This window comes from Argiope bruennichi, chromosome X1 (assembly GCF_947563725.1).
Source record: "Argiope bruennichi chromosome X1, qqArgBrue1.1, whole genome shotgun sequence".
Classification (NCBI taxonomy): Eukaryota; Metazoa; Arthropoda; class Arachnida; order Araneae; family Araneidae; genus Argiope; species Argiope bruennichi.
The window spans coordinates 16909845-16926501 of NC_079162.1; the positions used below are offsets into that span (position 1 = coordinate 16909845).

Consider the following 16657-nt stretch of genomic DNA (forward strand, 5'->3'; position numbering starts at 1 on the left):
CCCTTCTATTTCTTAATAGTGGCTAGTAAACACTTGTTCTTTTACAATTATTATTTCAAACATATTCCATTAGTAAGAATTTATTTTTTCCTTTTGACTCAAAATAAGTAAAAAACGATGCATAAATTTTGTAAAGGAGCATCGGAAGAAATCGAGATATTTCCCATGCCGAAAGTGAATGAGTAGGCGAAATGTAAATTGGTACTCATTCATTTATTTCTAGAAACAAAATTACCATAATCGTTTTTATGGTTTTGAAGAATAATTTGAATGGGTTGGATTTTTTTCATTTTTAAATGAAGGTCACGGTGATAATTTAAATATACAAAATTTTTTAAAAAGGTATTAAAAATTGAGACTGCATTGTTGTAAAAAAGGGAATTTTGTCGATGATTTTTCATTTTCTGATTGACTTGAACTTTGAAATCCTGTATACTTGTATCTCCTCAATGACAAAACATCATTTCAGTATTTCCAGAACTTAATTATCAATTAATCTATTAATTGCATTACATTTTTATTCCATACAAGTGGCGCCATCTGAGATTGAATTTATGAAAAATTGATTTCTGTATTATGAAATATTTATAATAATAAGTTATAAATTAAAGGCTAAAAAGAAGGAAATAATTCATATATAATGTTTCTTCATTTTAGTACAGTAATAAAATTGCGTTTTGAAAAAGTTTTTATTATATATTTTCTTTACGCTAATTCCAACTACAAGTTTTCTGTTTGTGTTTGCCTTTTTTTAATATTTTATGAAATATATTTTATTTATAAGATAAAAGATTTTCATACGATCTTCAGTTTTAATTGTTGTTTCAGATATTGTATCCTATTTGATGGTACTTACCTTGTGAAGAATAACAATCTATCAAAAATGAATCGTTATTCCAGTGTTTAGTTCTGAACGGTTTCATTAATTAATTGAATTATTACTTAGCTATTTTATCTGAACTACTAATGTTAGAAGTCAAGTGCAATTAAATATTTTTGAGATTTTCTCTGATAGTTTTTAATGTATATATTGAGGGCGAGTCATTCCATATTTTTGTAAATGTGTATTAGGATATAATATTTTCTGTACACTTTTCTAAATTAAGTTGTTTGGATTGAAAATTTCAACCCTTAGGAAGATGCATCTGAGTCTTCTTTTCTAAATTATGAAAAACAATTTTTTATTTCGAAATAAATCTAGCGTTCAAGAAAGCTCAATAAATTACGATCTTTTCAGAAAAAAAACTTAAATTGCTTTTATTAAAACAAAATTTTATGAAGCTGCAGTAAGCTCTCTAATTATCGTACTTCAGTTTAGCGAATTTTCTAATATATTGTAGGTCTTATATTCACTCTTTTATCGCGCATTTATAAGGTAAGTTTTCTTACTAATATGGTAAGTACATTTAATATTTCACATATACGGTATAGAGCCCAATTTCAAGTGTATAACTTTTTAAAAAAACATATTATTCATAATACAGTTCACAATTCAAAGGACTTGATTTTACTTGAATCTCCCCTCCAATTAGACATTAAATTGAAGATATATTGTATTATAGACGTTCAACAATTCACAACTTTACCAAAAATCATGGGCTTTTTGGTAAAGCATATTTCTTCTTACAAGTAGGTCAATCCATCCTGCGGCAAGTGGAAGATCCCTTGTTTTCATGCGTTACAATGTGACGTGACGGGAGAATTCGTATTTTTGGCGCGTGGGTGGCTCTGAGAATGTTCCGAAACCCTCCCCACCTGGAGTTGGCAAGCATTAAGTCTCATCCGTAGAGTTAGTTCGAATCTAGAGCTAAGCACACATTCCGTCAGTTAGGATTCGTCGCGGAGATACGACTTCCATTCATTCTCACTAAGTACCATGGCCGAAGTTCAAGAGGAGGTCAAGAAGACCAAGAAAAAGACCAAGAAAACAGTCACACGTGTGGAGGTTGAGACCGAAGAAAGCAAGACCAATTTCGGTGACCAGAATCAAGACAAAAATGAGGTAGACCTCACGTTTTTCTAAAAAAATAATTTATGTGGATAATCTGAATCTGATGTTAGACGTACCATAACAAAAAGAATGGAAAATGAAAAAGTCATTGCGTGATAACCAATTTGTGAAAGGAGCCCAATTTTGATTAAAGTGCGCGATTCATATATTCATTAGAAACGGATATTAACCAAAACGGATTGTAAACGAACATCTGAACTTTTATTTAATATTGCAGTATCGGGCCGTGCATTCATTTCTTTGGATTGTAGGGCTCAAAACCTATAGATTTGTTTTATAGAGTTATTTGAAAAAATATATGATGTATGAATGTACATTGCACAAATGAAAGTGGTGGTTTCATGCATATTATGATCTTGAGCTACGTTTTGACAATGTTTGAAGGCTCTGAGCTTAAGTTTAATATAGTTTAAGTAAAGATTGTCCAATTTCTAAAAAAGTTTCGTAGCGTAAATTTTAAGAGAAATTAGGAAAAAAACTGTATGTCAGTTATTAATTTATCTATAACATTTTTGTTTTGTTTTTGTTCAGTTTTTACTCTGTTTAACTTTGCAATGATATTCATTGCTTTATTAGTTCCAGTATTATGCTTATTCTATTCTGTGTTAATCTACTTAGTATAAAGATAATAATTTTTGGAGAAATTGCCTGAACAATGATAAGTTTTTCATTCTTATTTTCTTAAGTTTTTTCAAATGTGTAAACTCGTGAAACATTTTAAATTTCAACTGATTACTTTCAGAAAGCAGCATTAATTTTAGAAATATCGGACACGAAAATTCTGCTAGTTGTTTAATAAATGGCGATTTTTTTCAAGGTTTCTAAAGTAAAAAAAAAAAAAAAAAAAACTTTCTTTGTACATATGTGATAATATAGCTATTCTCTTCAAATTAAAATTGTTTCTGTGCTACAATTCCAATTAGTTTTTAAGGTGCAATAAAATATATTGTGGTTAACATAAAATATAGCCAAGTTTTATTCTTTGACGTCCTGATAAATTCCAGCTTCTTAAACGCCGGCTCCCACTATCTGATTCCGCTTCCAAGCCGTTCGATTGCCATTGAAATCTCTTCGATTGAAATTGTCTTCTTTTTTTCGTGCATGTTCTTTGAAGTGTCACATGGGAATGCATCATTTATTATTCTTTTAAGCTTTTGTTAAATAATTACTTAATGGCATCCTTACATTTTTACGAACGAATTTTACAGAACGAACCCTAAAGTATTACCGTTAGTGTGCATCTAAAAAAAACCAACGCGATTTTATATTTTTACCATAGAATCGAACTTCCAAGACAAGCTTTCTTTTTGATATTTTTTTCACGCTGAGTGAAAAATAATGATTCAATATCATTTTTTATTTTAATTTAATATTTTTTTACTTCTTTGTATTCAAATATAATCATCAGAAATTTTAGTAATTTTCCATACATTTCCTATAAGACCAAAAAGAGTTAATTTTGGAATGATTTCTCCGAACACGATAACTCAAGAGCAGAACAAGGCAAAAAAATTGAATTTGCTATTTAGTCATAATCCCAAAATAAATGTAAAAAAAAAAAATGTAAATTTCTATTACATTTTGCCCATTTGTTACATTAAAATTTACTTGTTGCTATTAATATTAACAACTTCAACTTTTTTAATGTCTTGCCATCAAAGTTATAAGTGAAACCGATGAAGGTCATTGTGTAAGCATATGAGAAAATAGAAGGGAGAAGTCTCCTTGTGGGAAAATGTCATTATTCGTGGTATTTTATGAGTGTAACATGAGAAACTTATAGAGGAGAATTTAATGATTTCATTATAAAATATCTAATAATGAGAAAATATTTGTCATTTTTCCTTTCTTCTTTTTATCAGATCTCAAAAATCTTATATTGACTCGTAATTTAATCCAAATGTTTCAGTATATTTTACAACATCTCTGACATCTAACAGCACCCTGACATCTAACAGCCAAGGTCATAAAAAGAATGTTTTATTTTCTACTGAAAGGGAGAAGTCCTGCCAAAACTTCTTTTTTGGGATCTGACAGATGTTCTTTGTCACTTACCTTTATGTCTGACGTTTAGAATGTCGATGTCATCTTCTAACCTAGTTATTTTTGAATAAAGACACATTTATATAGAACTGCAGATTGAATTTCAGAAATACTTTTCTATCATAGTTTAAAATCTTTGGTATTTTTAAATATTTAGGAATGATGTGTTTTAACATGTTCAAAGGTAATTAGGAGTCCTGTGAATTTTTGTAAAAAAATTTTTTAAATAATTTTAAAAAGCGAAAATTCTAAGATCATTTAAATCGCAATTCACATTTCTGTCAGTGATATCGTCCAAACGCTGTTACATTTCTTGGCCAATTGCTTTCATTTCTAGGAATTGATTGGAAATTTCTCTTAATTATTTAAATTTGAATTTGAAGAAAATCCCGAAGAATATAATATATAGTTAAAAAGTGTTTAGTTGAAATTATTCAAACATCTATCTAAGGGTTGTCTAGTAAATCACAAATAAAAATATTGACAAATGTATTTTGATCACCAGTTTATAAAATGAAATTGCAAAAAATTCCCGCGTTTTTATGATTTCTATTCATATGATAATTCTCCGAAAAAGTAACTCAGATGGTCGAGGATTAAAATTTGTATATATAAAAACTGTATGTAATTTTTAAATTATTATTCAAATACTTTTGAGCTCATTTGCTTTAATTTATATTCTTTCTTTCATTACAATGTTTAAATTTTCTTCTACGTTATCCTAAATAATAATAGTAATTCTAATTTTTTAAAGGAAATTTTCAATAAATTTAATCTAATAAAAATAATTTCACAATTTTATATGTTTATTATAAAAACGTTACTTTAAAAAAGTTAGAAAACTAGATTATTTAAATGAAAATAATTATTGCATTATTTCTCAGAACATAGAAAATATGGGAGGATATGCCTTCGATAAAATTAAAGAAAGTGTCTTCAATTAACCGAAACAATTTTTCTCCAAACAGATTAAAGTCATCTTGAACAACGTTCAATTCTTTTGATTAATTTTTTTTTAAAAAATGAGCGCTTGAAATGTTATAACGTATTTCCTAATATGTAACCGATACTTTGAAATGTTCACATAATTTTGCACCAGAAATTTCAATAACAGATCTTCTCTTAATTCCATTGAGAAAAACCGCCGATGTCTGGAGTTCAGTGACAAAATTTGATTTAAAAAATTAAACTCAAAGTTAAAAGGCACTGATCAGATATTTTAAATAGAGCTTAAGGCACTTTACATTTAATAGGATGAAAGAAGGCTGCGTATATTTAATTTTGGTATTTAAATTGTATTAAATCATACGTTATTGACATAATTATTGATTCTCACGCTTAACTATTAGCGTGATAATAATAATTATTATTAGCAGATTAGTTTAGAATTTTGTGGAAGAGATGAAACACTTCCATTTTTATGTTATTGTTGTTTTAAATTTTCGATTAATTTAAATTTATCGAAGGATTTATTTATTGAGGGATTGTAACTTCAGATATTTTCAAATAATAAAGCTCTTATATTAATGTTTTTAGCGTTTTTAAATGTTTTTATTTCTTTGCAATTCCTCCAATATTTGAAACAACTTTATAACCTATTCATATATTTTGAAGATGATTATTATTGAATTAATATTTATTATGACTTTTTATGGGTGATTACTCTAAATGTTACTTTATACATTATTAATATATTTTGATGATGGTTACTATCGAATTAATATTAATCATGACTTTTTCGGGAATGATTACTCTAGATGTTCCTAAGTATTCACAACGAATTCTATGTTGTTCTGATTTACTTTTCAATTTTGATTATTCTTTGATTTTTTTTCCTTTTCAAAATTTAATGAGAAGCATAAATAATATAAAATTTATTAGCTTAGAGTTTTTTAATTTAACCACAATTAGACAAAAGTTTAAAATTATTTGCAATGCATTGGGCTTAGTTTTATAAGTAACGCCCTCTCTTTAATGGTCGCATTTGTAACATCTAAAATATCATTTCATTTTTTAAAATTTTATTTTCACTCATCGGATTTACGGCAATAGAACAATAGGTTTCAATATCATAAATTCTGAAACAGAATTTAATCACCTGCTGCTTGTTGTCTTGATTAACGTTCTCTGTGTAACAAACAAATTATTTAACACCATGAAAATAATTTTTTTATGAATTTTGTGCTTTACTTTCATTGAAATTAATTGATTTACAAATTGTTTTCTTTCGATTCTTTTGGAATTTAATACTTAAATGAGATATGAGTTTAAAAAGATTACCCTTTGCCATTGGAACTATCGAATAAATAATTTTCATATTTTTTAGAAACTTTATTGATCAAGATAAGACTATTTAGTAATAATTCTTCACTTTTTGAAGGTTTAATCAAAAGGGGAAAATAAATTGATATTTCCAACATCGATTTCTTGTCAGTAGAAATTGGCCGATTCGGAACTGGAGGGACCACAATAAGAAATTGATTTTTCCAAAAATTAATCTAATAATGAATATAGTGTAAGAAAACAACAAATTCTTCCACTGAAAATTTTGTTGCGAATTTATTTTCATATTGAATCGTTTTAATAAAAAAAAACATTAGGTGGTTTCAAATTTAGTAAATAAGTAAGTCGTTTTAATGAACAAGTAGAATATAGTACTTTTAACATGTAAAAATTATGTTGTAAAAATTAGATATCAACAGTATAATTCTTGTCTATAATTCTTGTTTTTTTTAGAAAGAAAAAAAATATTGTTCCTTTTCACGTCATACATTGAAGAAGAATCGAGTGAATAAAAAAAAAAATTACAGTCAGTGACTAAAAGACTTATGTAGTAAAAGTAGAAATGAATCTCAATCATGTTTTGATCGTATGTATGAGATTCAAAAGTGACGCTTTTATTAAAATGGGTCACTTTCTTTAGGATGCTTGTGAAATCTTCTAAATGCTATTTCTTTTATGTTTTCAAACTAAACCGATTTGTTGATATTGTAGAAATGGATTCAAAAGTATTATCCTATATGTTTTAAATGAAATTTGATTTCACTTATTTGATGCATAATTATTCAAAGGCTCTTTTATTTACTTCGCAAAAATAGAATTTTTTAAGCTGATTTTCTGAAATTATATAATGTCGAAATCAAGAACATCAAAATAATGCACCATCTAGGATAGCGGCTTGCAAAAAGGCTGCTTTAGTTCCATGTGGAATGGCGAGGAGTGCTGTCCTCGTCATCTCAGCAGTTCTCATATCTGCGCTCATATTGATAATCAAACGAGATATTTGTAAAAATCTATGTATTGAAATGTATATTCCGAAATTTCTCATTCTATAAATAATTAAATGAAACCTTTCTATTGGAGATCACAACTTAAAGCACAAAATCATACTCTTGTGACCCAGTGTCCATTTCATTTGTTGATATTCATGCTTTCTGACTGAATCGTTTTATCCAGGATGCATAGCCCATGTACATGCCATATTAATCTCCCATAAATAATAGAAAATGAAAATTCTGCTATTTATACGAATCAGAAATATCTCGAGCAAATAGTTTACGAAGAAAAGAAGTAAAATGTATTCGAATCATAATGTGAATATTCTCACGTTATAGATAAATTATGATCTTATTCGAACGAATGTATTTGAGTCAGAATCTCCACGTTTTAAACCAGTTTCAATTTTATGTTTGTCTCAATAATGCCTTCATTTTGAAGGAGGGAATTGGATCCACCTGCGGGAAATCTGTCAGTCCGCGTGCGTTTGAACAGAACTCGAAAATGTATTATGGATGAAATTTATTATATAGTTGCATTGCCAAAATGTCCATGTTTGGAAAAATCCTTCAAAAAGTTTGTCTGTTCGGGGATAACGCAACAAGCTAGATGGTTGAAGTTTGGTAAGGGGTCCTATCGTCATAATTTTAGATCTTCGTCAAATTTGGTTCCAGAGAAACGATGTTCGAATGCATGTTTAATTCTTTTCCGTGTATTATGATACCGAGCAGAAAACATGTCATTTTGTGTACATATGTAAGAAAAGCGTTACTGAAAGCAAGGATGTAATAATTACTACTTTTATTCGACCATTAGATCAGTATCCATGAAATTCATTATAAAGTATCGAATACTTTGATTTTTTCATTTCACGTTATTTGTGTGAACGTTTTGGAAATTTTAAAAGAAAAAAAAAAACACTTAGCTTGAACAAAAAAAATGAAAAAATTTTACTTGTTACATTATTTACTCAATGATGTCTATAGGATTTCCAGACATTTTTTTTTCCTTCTTATTTCTGCAAAAAGTCACTTTGAATTCTATCCACTATAACATGCACCAAAATAAAATGCATTTTATAAAAAAAAAGTATGTACAATATTTTCGTTGAACGTGAATTGAAACACGGTAGTTATTGAAATAATTTAACATATACATTTTATTTTCCCTAGATTATTTGCCAATTCGAGAGCATAAAATTCCTCATAAAAACGTCACTTTTCTTCTCAAGATTTGTAGTATTGATGATAAAATAGAGTAATTATTTGAGATCAGGGCTTCTTTCTTTTGACAGTCTAATATCTGACACTGTAGCGTAAGGATTTGTGAAGTACTGTAGTATATGTACGTTTTATAGGCAGATTTGTTTTTGTTTTTTTATAATAGTTATAAATTAATATAAATAAACTGAAAAAAAAAGAAATGCAAATATTTTGATATTATTGAGCTGATTTTCAAGAAAAAACATTTTATGTTTATTTCTATCTATCAAGGATCCATTCCGAGTCCATTGCCTTAGGAATGTTGGTCTGCCTACAAATTCACATAATTTTACAACAGAGAAAAGGGAATCTAATGATATCAAAACCTTGTTGATTTTTTTTATTTTAATATCTTTAATAATAATGCTGTTATTATTAAGAATTATAATAATGCTGTTATTGAATTGTAATTATACCAAATAATTACAATTCAATTATTTGGCCGTGAAGAATTTGAAATCATAATTCTTCACGTCCAAATAATGATAGGAAATAATACATTACTTTGTCCTCTCCTTACAAAATTGATATAGATGTTTTGCATCCATTCCATTCAGTAGACTTCAGTGGGTGCAGCAAATCTGAATGATTAACCCAGTAATGAAATATACTTCTAAGGAATCTTCAAAAGAAATTTGGAGGAACTGTGAAAGTTTTTTTAATGCTTTTAAAAGTTTCACTTAGTGTATTCTTTCATTTCACATTTTTTGTGAAAGAAAACTTGTACTTTTTCGTCTTCTTGTAGAGAAAATTCATTTCATTTAGAGTTTATCGCTAAAAGGATTGTACTTTTTATTTATGTCTGTTAATTCAGGTTTATTGTTACAAATCTGTGTGTTACTTTAGCTATATTTTAATCTAAACTAATAAATAGCTATCCATAATAATAGAAAAAGGCGAAGAAATATCGCCAAGTTTGAAACAGTTGGAGCTTTAGAAGGTTGTCTCAATATTTAAAACGATAGAAGATCTTACTTTGTATTTTTATCACCTTTTATATTTTAAACTAAATTATAAAATTGTCAATATTAATTATAATGAATATCTATTACTAAAATTGTAGGTGTGTTTGTATCAATGCAGACAAAAAAAAAGTTACGTAAAGATATTTAACATTCCATCTAGGAACTAAATTTTATTGTTGGTTATTAGAAAACCTATTTTCGTGGGAACGAACATTTTTCATGAAACTGTGAATCTGAACTATTATGCAGGCATAAAGGCGCTATGTATTTTCCAATGCATCCACCACTATGCGTGCGAATTTTCAGTCATTCTTGTATAACTGAAATAAATGATACTTCTCAAGGGATCTATTATAAAAATTTTACCATAACTCAGCTTTTGTATACTCATTTGATAAGGGTAAGCATAAGTAAATGAAAGACATCGTTTAGAATCTTATGCACAACAAATTAGAGTTTTTTCACTTTATCATGCGTGACCAATCTTCTGAGTTTTCCCTTCATGATTTTCCGTTGCATCTTCTGGATAGTTAAAATGGATTTTCCTTTGGTCATCTATTACTCCATGTGTTATTGGAACGAAAATCTTAATATCTAAATTGTAGGCAGTTAGGTTTACTTGCTTTGGATTTTAAAAATTAATTGTTGCGAATTGTGGAATGAAAAATTATGTTAAAGAATGGATGCCCTTTATTATATCATTTTTAATTTGTTAACCTTATCCAATGAATATTCCACCATATTTCTTTTGTTGGCTTCTAGGACATCTTGCATTAATAATTGTATCATTGATCATTTCCTTTGATTCCAATATCGTCTACTAAACTTTCATATTTAAATTTTATGAATAAAAAAATTGTTTTCCATGAATTTTACATATTATCAGACACTAGTTTACCAACATTAGCTGCAGGCATCTTAATTCTTTTTTGTTCAGATAAAGCATGCATTTTTATTTTATTTTTAGCTGATTCCTCATTACTTGTACTTTGTCTAAATTCGTTTCCTTTTTAAAAAAATCTCTATTATTTATAGATAAGTTTAATTAAGAATCTCCAATACATTTGAAGACCTTTTGGCAGTTAGAGGGATCGAAGTAAATTTTTAATTAATTGTATTTCTGCTGTTTGTAATTCCGGAGGACATTAATATGCCACTGTTTTGCCCTATGGTGGCTGTAGCTTTGGTACCTTCCCTGCTGGGTGGGTTTCTTTATGGTGGCCCATCCTTTTCCGTTGAGCTTCAGCTACTTACCCCCCGAAATTTTATCAAATGATCTTTTTCTTTACCCAAAAATATTTTAAGTTCTGTCATCTTTGAGTAACGGGTTTTATTGTTTCAGCTGATCTTCTCTAACGAATACACGAAGGCTATGTCGAAGGAATGGCATCAATCCCACTTCTGCTGCTGGAAGTGTGACGAGTCCTTGACTGGACACCGCTATGTCCTGAAAGACGAACATCCCTACTGCGTGCAGTGCTACGAACAGATCTTCGCCAATAACTGTGAAGAATGTGGCAAGCCCATTGGCATTGATTCAAAGGTATGCTATCAGATTTATTATGGAGAAGTCTTGAAATAAACATCAAATATCACTCACTCTTATAGAATTGGATTAAATTAAATTCTGATAATGTACTGATACCATGAATGCAAATTTTGTTTACTACTTATAGAAAAAAGTTAAAAATCGATTCCATAATTTCATTTTTACAAACGTGATACTACTTAATTAAAAGTGTGTCAGCAGCTTATATCATTACAAAGTTATTATGAAAGGATATAACTAATGGAACTAAAATATTTTTAAGATATTTCAAAAATAAACTGAAGTTTTTCAAATATAAAAAATACATATTATTATCGATCACAACAGTATGCAAAAGCTATTTTTCTTACTCATGTTTAAAATATTTTAGCAGTTATTTTATAAGATCTTTAAGTTTGCTTTTTCCCTTGATGAAAAAAGGTTTATAATGTGACATCTTTCGTACATTAATGTAAAATTTCTTCTGGCTGACAATCGCCAGGTTGTTTGAAAGAATTATGTCTAAAAATATCTTTTTAATGGAATTTATCTTCTTAATAAGTGAATTTCCTAATATTGAGCTATTTATTGAATGTTATCTTTCGACAGGCATTTACAACCAAAAATCACCTACCTTTAAATAATTTCATAAACCACACTAATGTAACTTTAACTATTAAGGAACTCATTTTTCCCCCCTGTTTATCATATGATTCTTTTTCATCTAAACACTGAAATTCAAGTATAGGTTACAGTAAGTAAAATCTTGATTTATTTTTGGAAGTTTGACTTCTACTGAAAATTTGTAAATCATTTTAGTACAAACATTTTTGCTTTTTTCCGTGGGTATATATATATATATATATATATATATATATATATATATATATATATATATATATATATATATATATATATATATATATATATATATATATATATATATATATAAACCAAGAACTACATATTATAAGAATTATTCTATTTAAAAAATCATTTACAAAAGAATCGATTTATAAATTCTTCACTTATTATTAAAAAAGTTATTGAAAATCAGATTAATCTTTCCTAATGAGCTTAATGATTTTATTTTCTTAAATAAATCTCAATCATAAAAATATTTAAATTTACTATTATCTAAAAAATGTCTCTTTAAAAGGTGATTTAGAAGCTTCTTCTTCCATTATTCAAATAAACGGGACTTACAGTTCTAATCCCAATGACTTTATTTCCTATATCAAGGACTCACTATAAGCTTAAATGTTTGTATTTGTTATTTTATAATTCATGTGAAAATCCAATTAAAAACTCCAACTTAAGTTTGCGTTAATAATTAAGTTCCAACTCAAATAATGAGAGAATTTGTGGATAGAATATAGAGCAAAGCCTTGATTCATTTCTATTGATATAAATGACTGTTGATGTAAAGAGGCATTTTTTAATATCACGTTTCTTCTTCCCTGAAAAGGTTTTTTGTTCAATGTACAGCATTTGATATAAGGACGGAAAAAAATTTATCCCTTTTTTTTTCAATAAAAATGTTTGAAATATCATGAAATATAATCCCTTATGCAAAACAACTAACAGTTTGTTACATCAGTACACTCAATATTGCTCATACCTGAACAAAAAAACATATCCATGCGTTGTACATATGATAGTTAATTTACCAAAATTAATTGATTGAAGTGCGAATGCATTTAACGAGCAAGGCCGGATTATTTAATAGGCAAAGTAAGCCATTGTCTATGGGCCCACTACTTTAGAGGAGCCCAAACTATTTAGTTTTTTTTTTAATCATATTTTGAAAGTTATTTCATTTTATTCTTTCGTTTAAATATAAATTCTGCAAAATTGAACCTTATTCAAATTCAAATCAAGTATTGTTTAAATTAATTTCGGAACATTATTTCAGTAATATTCCCAATTAATTTTATATGCTAGTTTTATAATATGTTATTTAATAATTCTAAAAGAAATATGGTGCTTTATAATTTTAAAATCGTCTGACCTTAAGCATTATTTAGGTTGTATTAGGAACAGTTTTTTCCTACGTTTTTTGTTTAAAATTACTTTTAAATTACAATTGTTAATTTTTTTATGCACTACATTTATACTAAAACCAAGTTTTTTTGTAAGTGATATGCAGTTAAGAGTTTTGCTATTTCAGTGTGTCAAAATGTGCTACTTGAAACTACCTATATAAAGATTAAATAAAATCGTCAAAAAAAAATTTTGGTTTTGAATATTTCTAGGAAAAAAGGGGTTCCTAACGGTCTTAATACAACTCTTTTATCAAGAGATAAATCATTGCTACGCTCTAATGAAAATCTGTGTTAATACTATTTGCAAAATAGCTTGCAAACTGTTTATTAATAAACTTGGTTTATTTTTAATCTTCTCTGAATCCGATCCATTGTTTCCATTTGAGTTTTTGTGAAAGGCCCGTTGTCTCTTCTAATTATGCTTCGAACCAACATGCGCTACAAATGGATGCTACTGGAGAGTGAGTGTTTACCGGCGGATTGTATTTCGCGTTCCTTTTATAACCCCGCGAGAGGGAGTGCCAAACATGGCTTCACCCGTCCTCATCCATGCAGTGTTACCTTCCATCTTTTGTTTTGTGGAATCAATTTCTCACCCACTTTTTGGCGGAATAAAGTTCGGAAATTTTGTACAGCTGATAAAGATAACAATTTTTGGCTTTCAGTGAATCGATGAATGACATCATTTGATAGTGATTGATTTGAACATTCCGTAATATTTATAATAATGAATTAAAGACTGAAATGTAGATAATTAAAAATTCTTGTTAGAAGTTTTAATTTAAGTTTTAAAATTTTCAAAGCTTGAAACTGCTTTCAAAACTTTAACTGAAAATAATTCTATATGAATTCTACAAAGAATATTCCTAAACATTCATCGAAAATTAAATTATAAATATAATTAAAATTATAGTTTGTTTAGAGTATTTTCATCAAGATCTTTTTAGACATTCAGTTTTTTTAGAAAAATTAGTTTCAACTTTTTAAAGCCCTAATAAAAACGCATTTCTCAAAAATTTAAAAAAAAAATTATTATCCATTTCGTTCATAATAATAAAGCAAATACAAATTAGTTTTTTTTTTTACTCTACATTAATACATGTATCCGATTATTTCATAATGCGGAACAGGGACCCAGTAAGAATAAATATTTTTAATTGAAGCATAAATAATACTTTTTTTGAAAAATATGAAAAATCGCTATCTTGGTATTTTTATTAACTGATTAAAATAATAATTAAGAACTGTAAAACGAATTATTAAGTTATTGTTTCTCTTCTGAATTGAGCTGGATTTTATGCAGGAAATGTTTTTACGATGGCAAATTGTATCAATTTTTGAACCGCAATAAGTCACGTTTCCTTCACTGCGATTTTCATCTTTTTTCCATTATTTTGGAATCATTTAGTGATTGGTTTGCTAAGTTATCTGCATTTTACTCTTTTTCAGTTGCAGAATAAAAGTCACTAGAAGACAAATGTTACTTATAGTTTTTTTTCATAAATTAACATTAGTTTTTAAAAAAAATCAAAATAAATTTAATTATTTTTGTGCATTATATAAGATTATTTTTCTTAATGTGCACAAATTTTATTGGAAAGTAAAACTTAGTTAAGTGTAAAATTAATAAATAAATTTTTTTTTCTTGAAAAGCAATACAAATTCGTTAGTTGTAAATATTTTTTAAAAAAATACATACAGCGAGGTAAGTGTTAAATATAAATATATAGTGTTAAATATAATAAAGAAATAAAAACTTTAGAGAAAACATTTTACTGGTTAAATATTGTTTTGAACATCATTTTTCATGCTGTTTAACAGATACGTGCGCTTTATAGGAAATGAAAAGTCATGCCTGCAAGGATCTCTGTCATATTTTTTTTTCTGCCGAGTCCGGAATTTGAAAGAAATATTCTTGAAATTCATAGAGCATTTTGAACAGATTTATTATTCTGAACCTGAAAATTCATAATCAGCTACTCGAAAGTTTTTTTTTCACTTGTATTTTACAAGCAAACGCCAATTTTCTTTTAAAAAATATTTTTGAAACGATGAAGTGCATTTTTAAAGTAATCGATGTTTCTGGGTGAGATATTTCTTCAATGCTTCATTTGCATACGCCTCTATATTTCTGGACTCTAAAAGTGATGAAATTCATTTTCTTTGATTGCCAAAAATAAATTTCAACCCTTTCTTAAGATAATTGTAAATATATAAAGATATATTGGTAATTCAAATATCGGTTTTGATATGAGGGAGAGGGGGTGGGACTCTGAAGATTATTTCTTGAAATTCTTGGCTATTGAATGATACTTTTTTTTATTGAAGCTACCAATACTTTTTTCTCAAAAATATTGTAAAGGACATTTTGTTCGTACAGACGTTCTCCTTATTAGAATAGCCATAGAACGTGTATTAAAGTTTGTTAAAGATAACAATTTTTTTACGTTAATAATATAAACATATAGAACATGTCATGCTGTTAAAAATGGTATATCCTATTTTCCATATTTTATTCCGGATACGAATCTAGCATAAAGGGGACAGGTACCCAAATGCAGGCTGAACATGTAATATACAAAGCAAAAACTTGTCTAATTCTCAGCCTATTCTAGATGCCACTACTCTGGAAAAATTGCAGCATTTGTTTCATTTGACCCAAAAAAATTAAAGCGCCTGTCATTCAGAAGTTAAATTGAAAATTCTGTCATTTATTTTTTCGCAATTTAAAAAATCCTTTTTCCCTCTTTGTAATGCATTTAAGTCTCACCAAAGAAACTTTTCTTGCTTAAAAAGCATTCATCTATCAATAAATGATATTTGTAAAAATGCATGAGATACGGAAGTGCATGAAAACTCCTAAGATAAGGTGAAGTAAAAAAACCTGAACAGAAAGTTATAAGGCTTCCTTCTAAAATAGTCTAAATTATTTATCTCTTTAAAATTTGTTTAAAAATATTTTCTGAGGAAGACATTATTATTCAGATATTAAAACTTTAATTTTTCTTTTTCTTTGTTTCTGATACAAACTTAGGATAAATTAAAAATTAAACTACTTTTCATAATTAGGACAACTTTATGTTTTATTTCCAAAATGATGGCAACCGCAGGACTACAAAGACATTAAAGTTTGTTGTATTGCTTGAAAAATTAGCCATTTAATATTCGGTAAGACAGATGATTAATTTTCGATGAATTAATTCTTGTTCAATTTGAACAATAGAAATTTCTGCATGGTTAAATTTATTGATCCACAATTTAAAGTAATAATCTGTTGACTATTGAATGCTAACCACTGGTTTACAATGATCTATTCTTTTCTTTATGAAATCGATTTCACGAAAATATTCTTCGTATCAAATACTCGTCACGTCGTTATTTAATTCTACCTTTAGTTTAGTCTCTTTTTAAGATATGACATATTTTTTTTTCTTTTTCACATTCGATAGTTTGATGACCTTCCTTAAATTAAATTTTCTTAAAATTAAAAATTATTTTTTCTTGATAGCACAATTTTTCGCTACGTG

General features: G+C 27.7%; 1 protein-coding gene across 2 annotated transcripts in view; it reads left to right on the forward strand.

The window, feature by feature from the left end:
* The window catches only part of LOC129959531 (prickle planar cell polarity protein 3-like), a 206575-nt gene that overhangs the window by 172596 nt on the left and 17322 nt on the right, over positions 1-16657 (forward strand). For both annotated transcript variants that reach the window (XM_056072406.1, XM_056072408.1), the window contains exon 6: positions 10900-11100. In XM_056072406.1, the coding sequence (XP_055928381.1) occupies positions 10900-11100 (201 nt within the window). The remainder of the gene's footprint in view (positions 1-10899; positions 11101-16657) is intronic.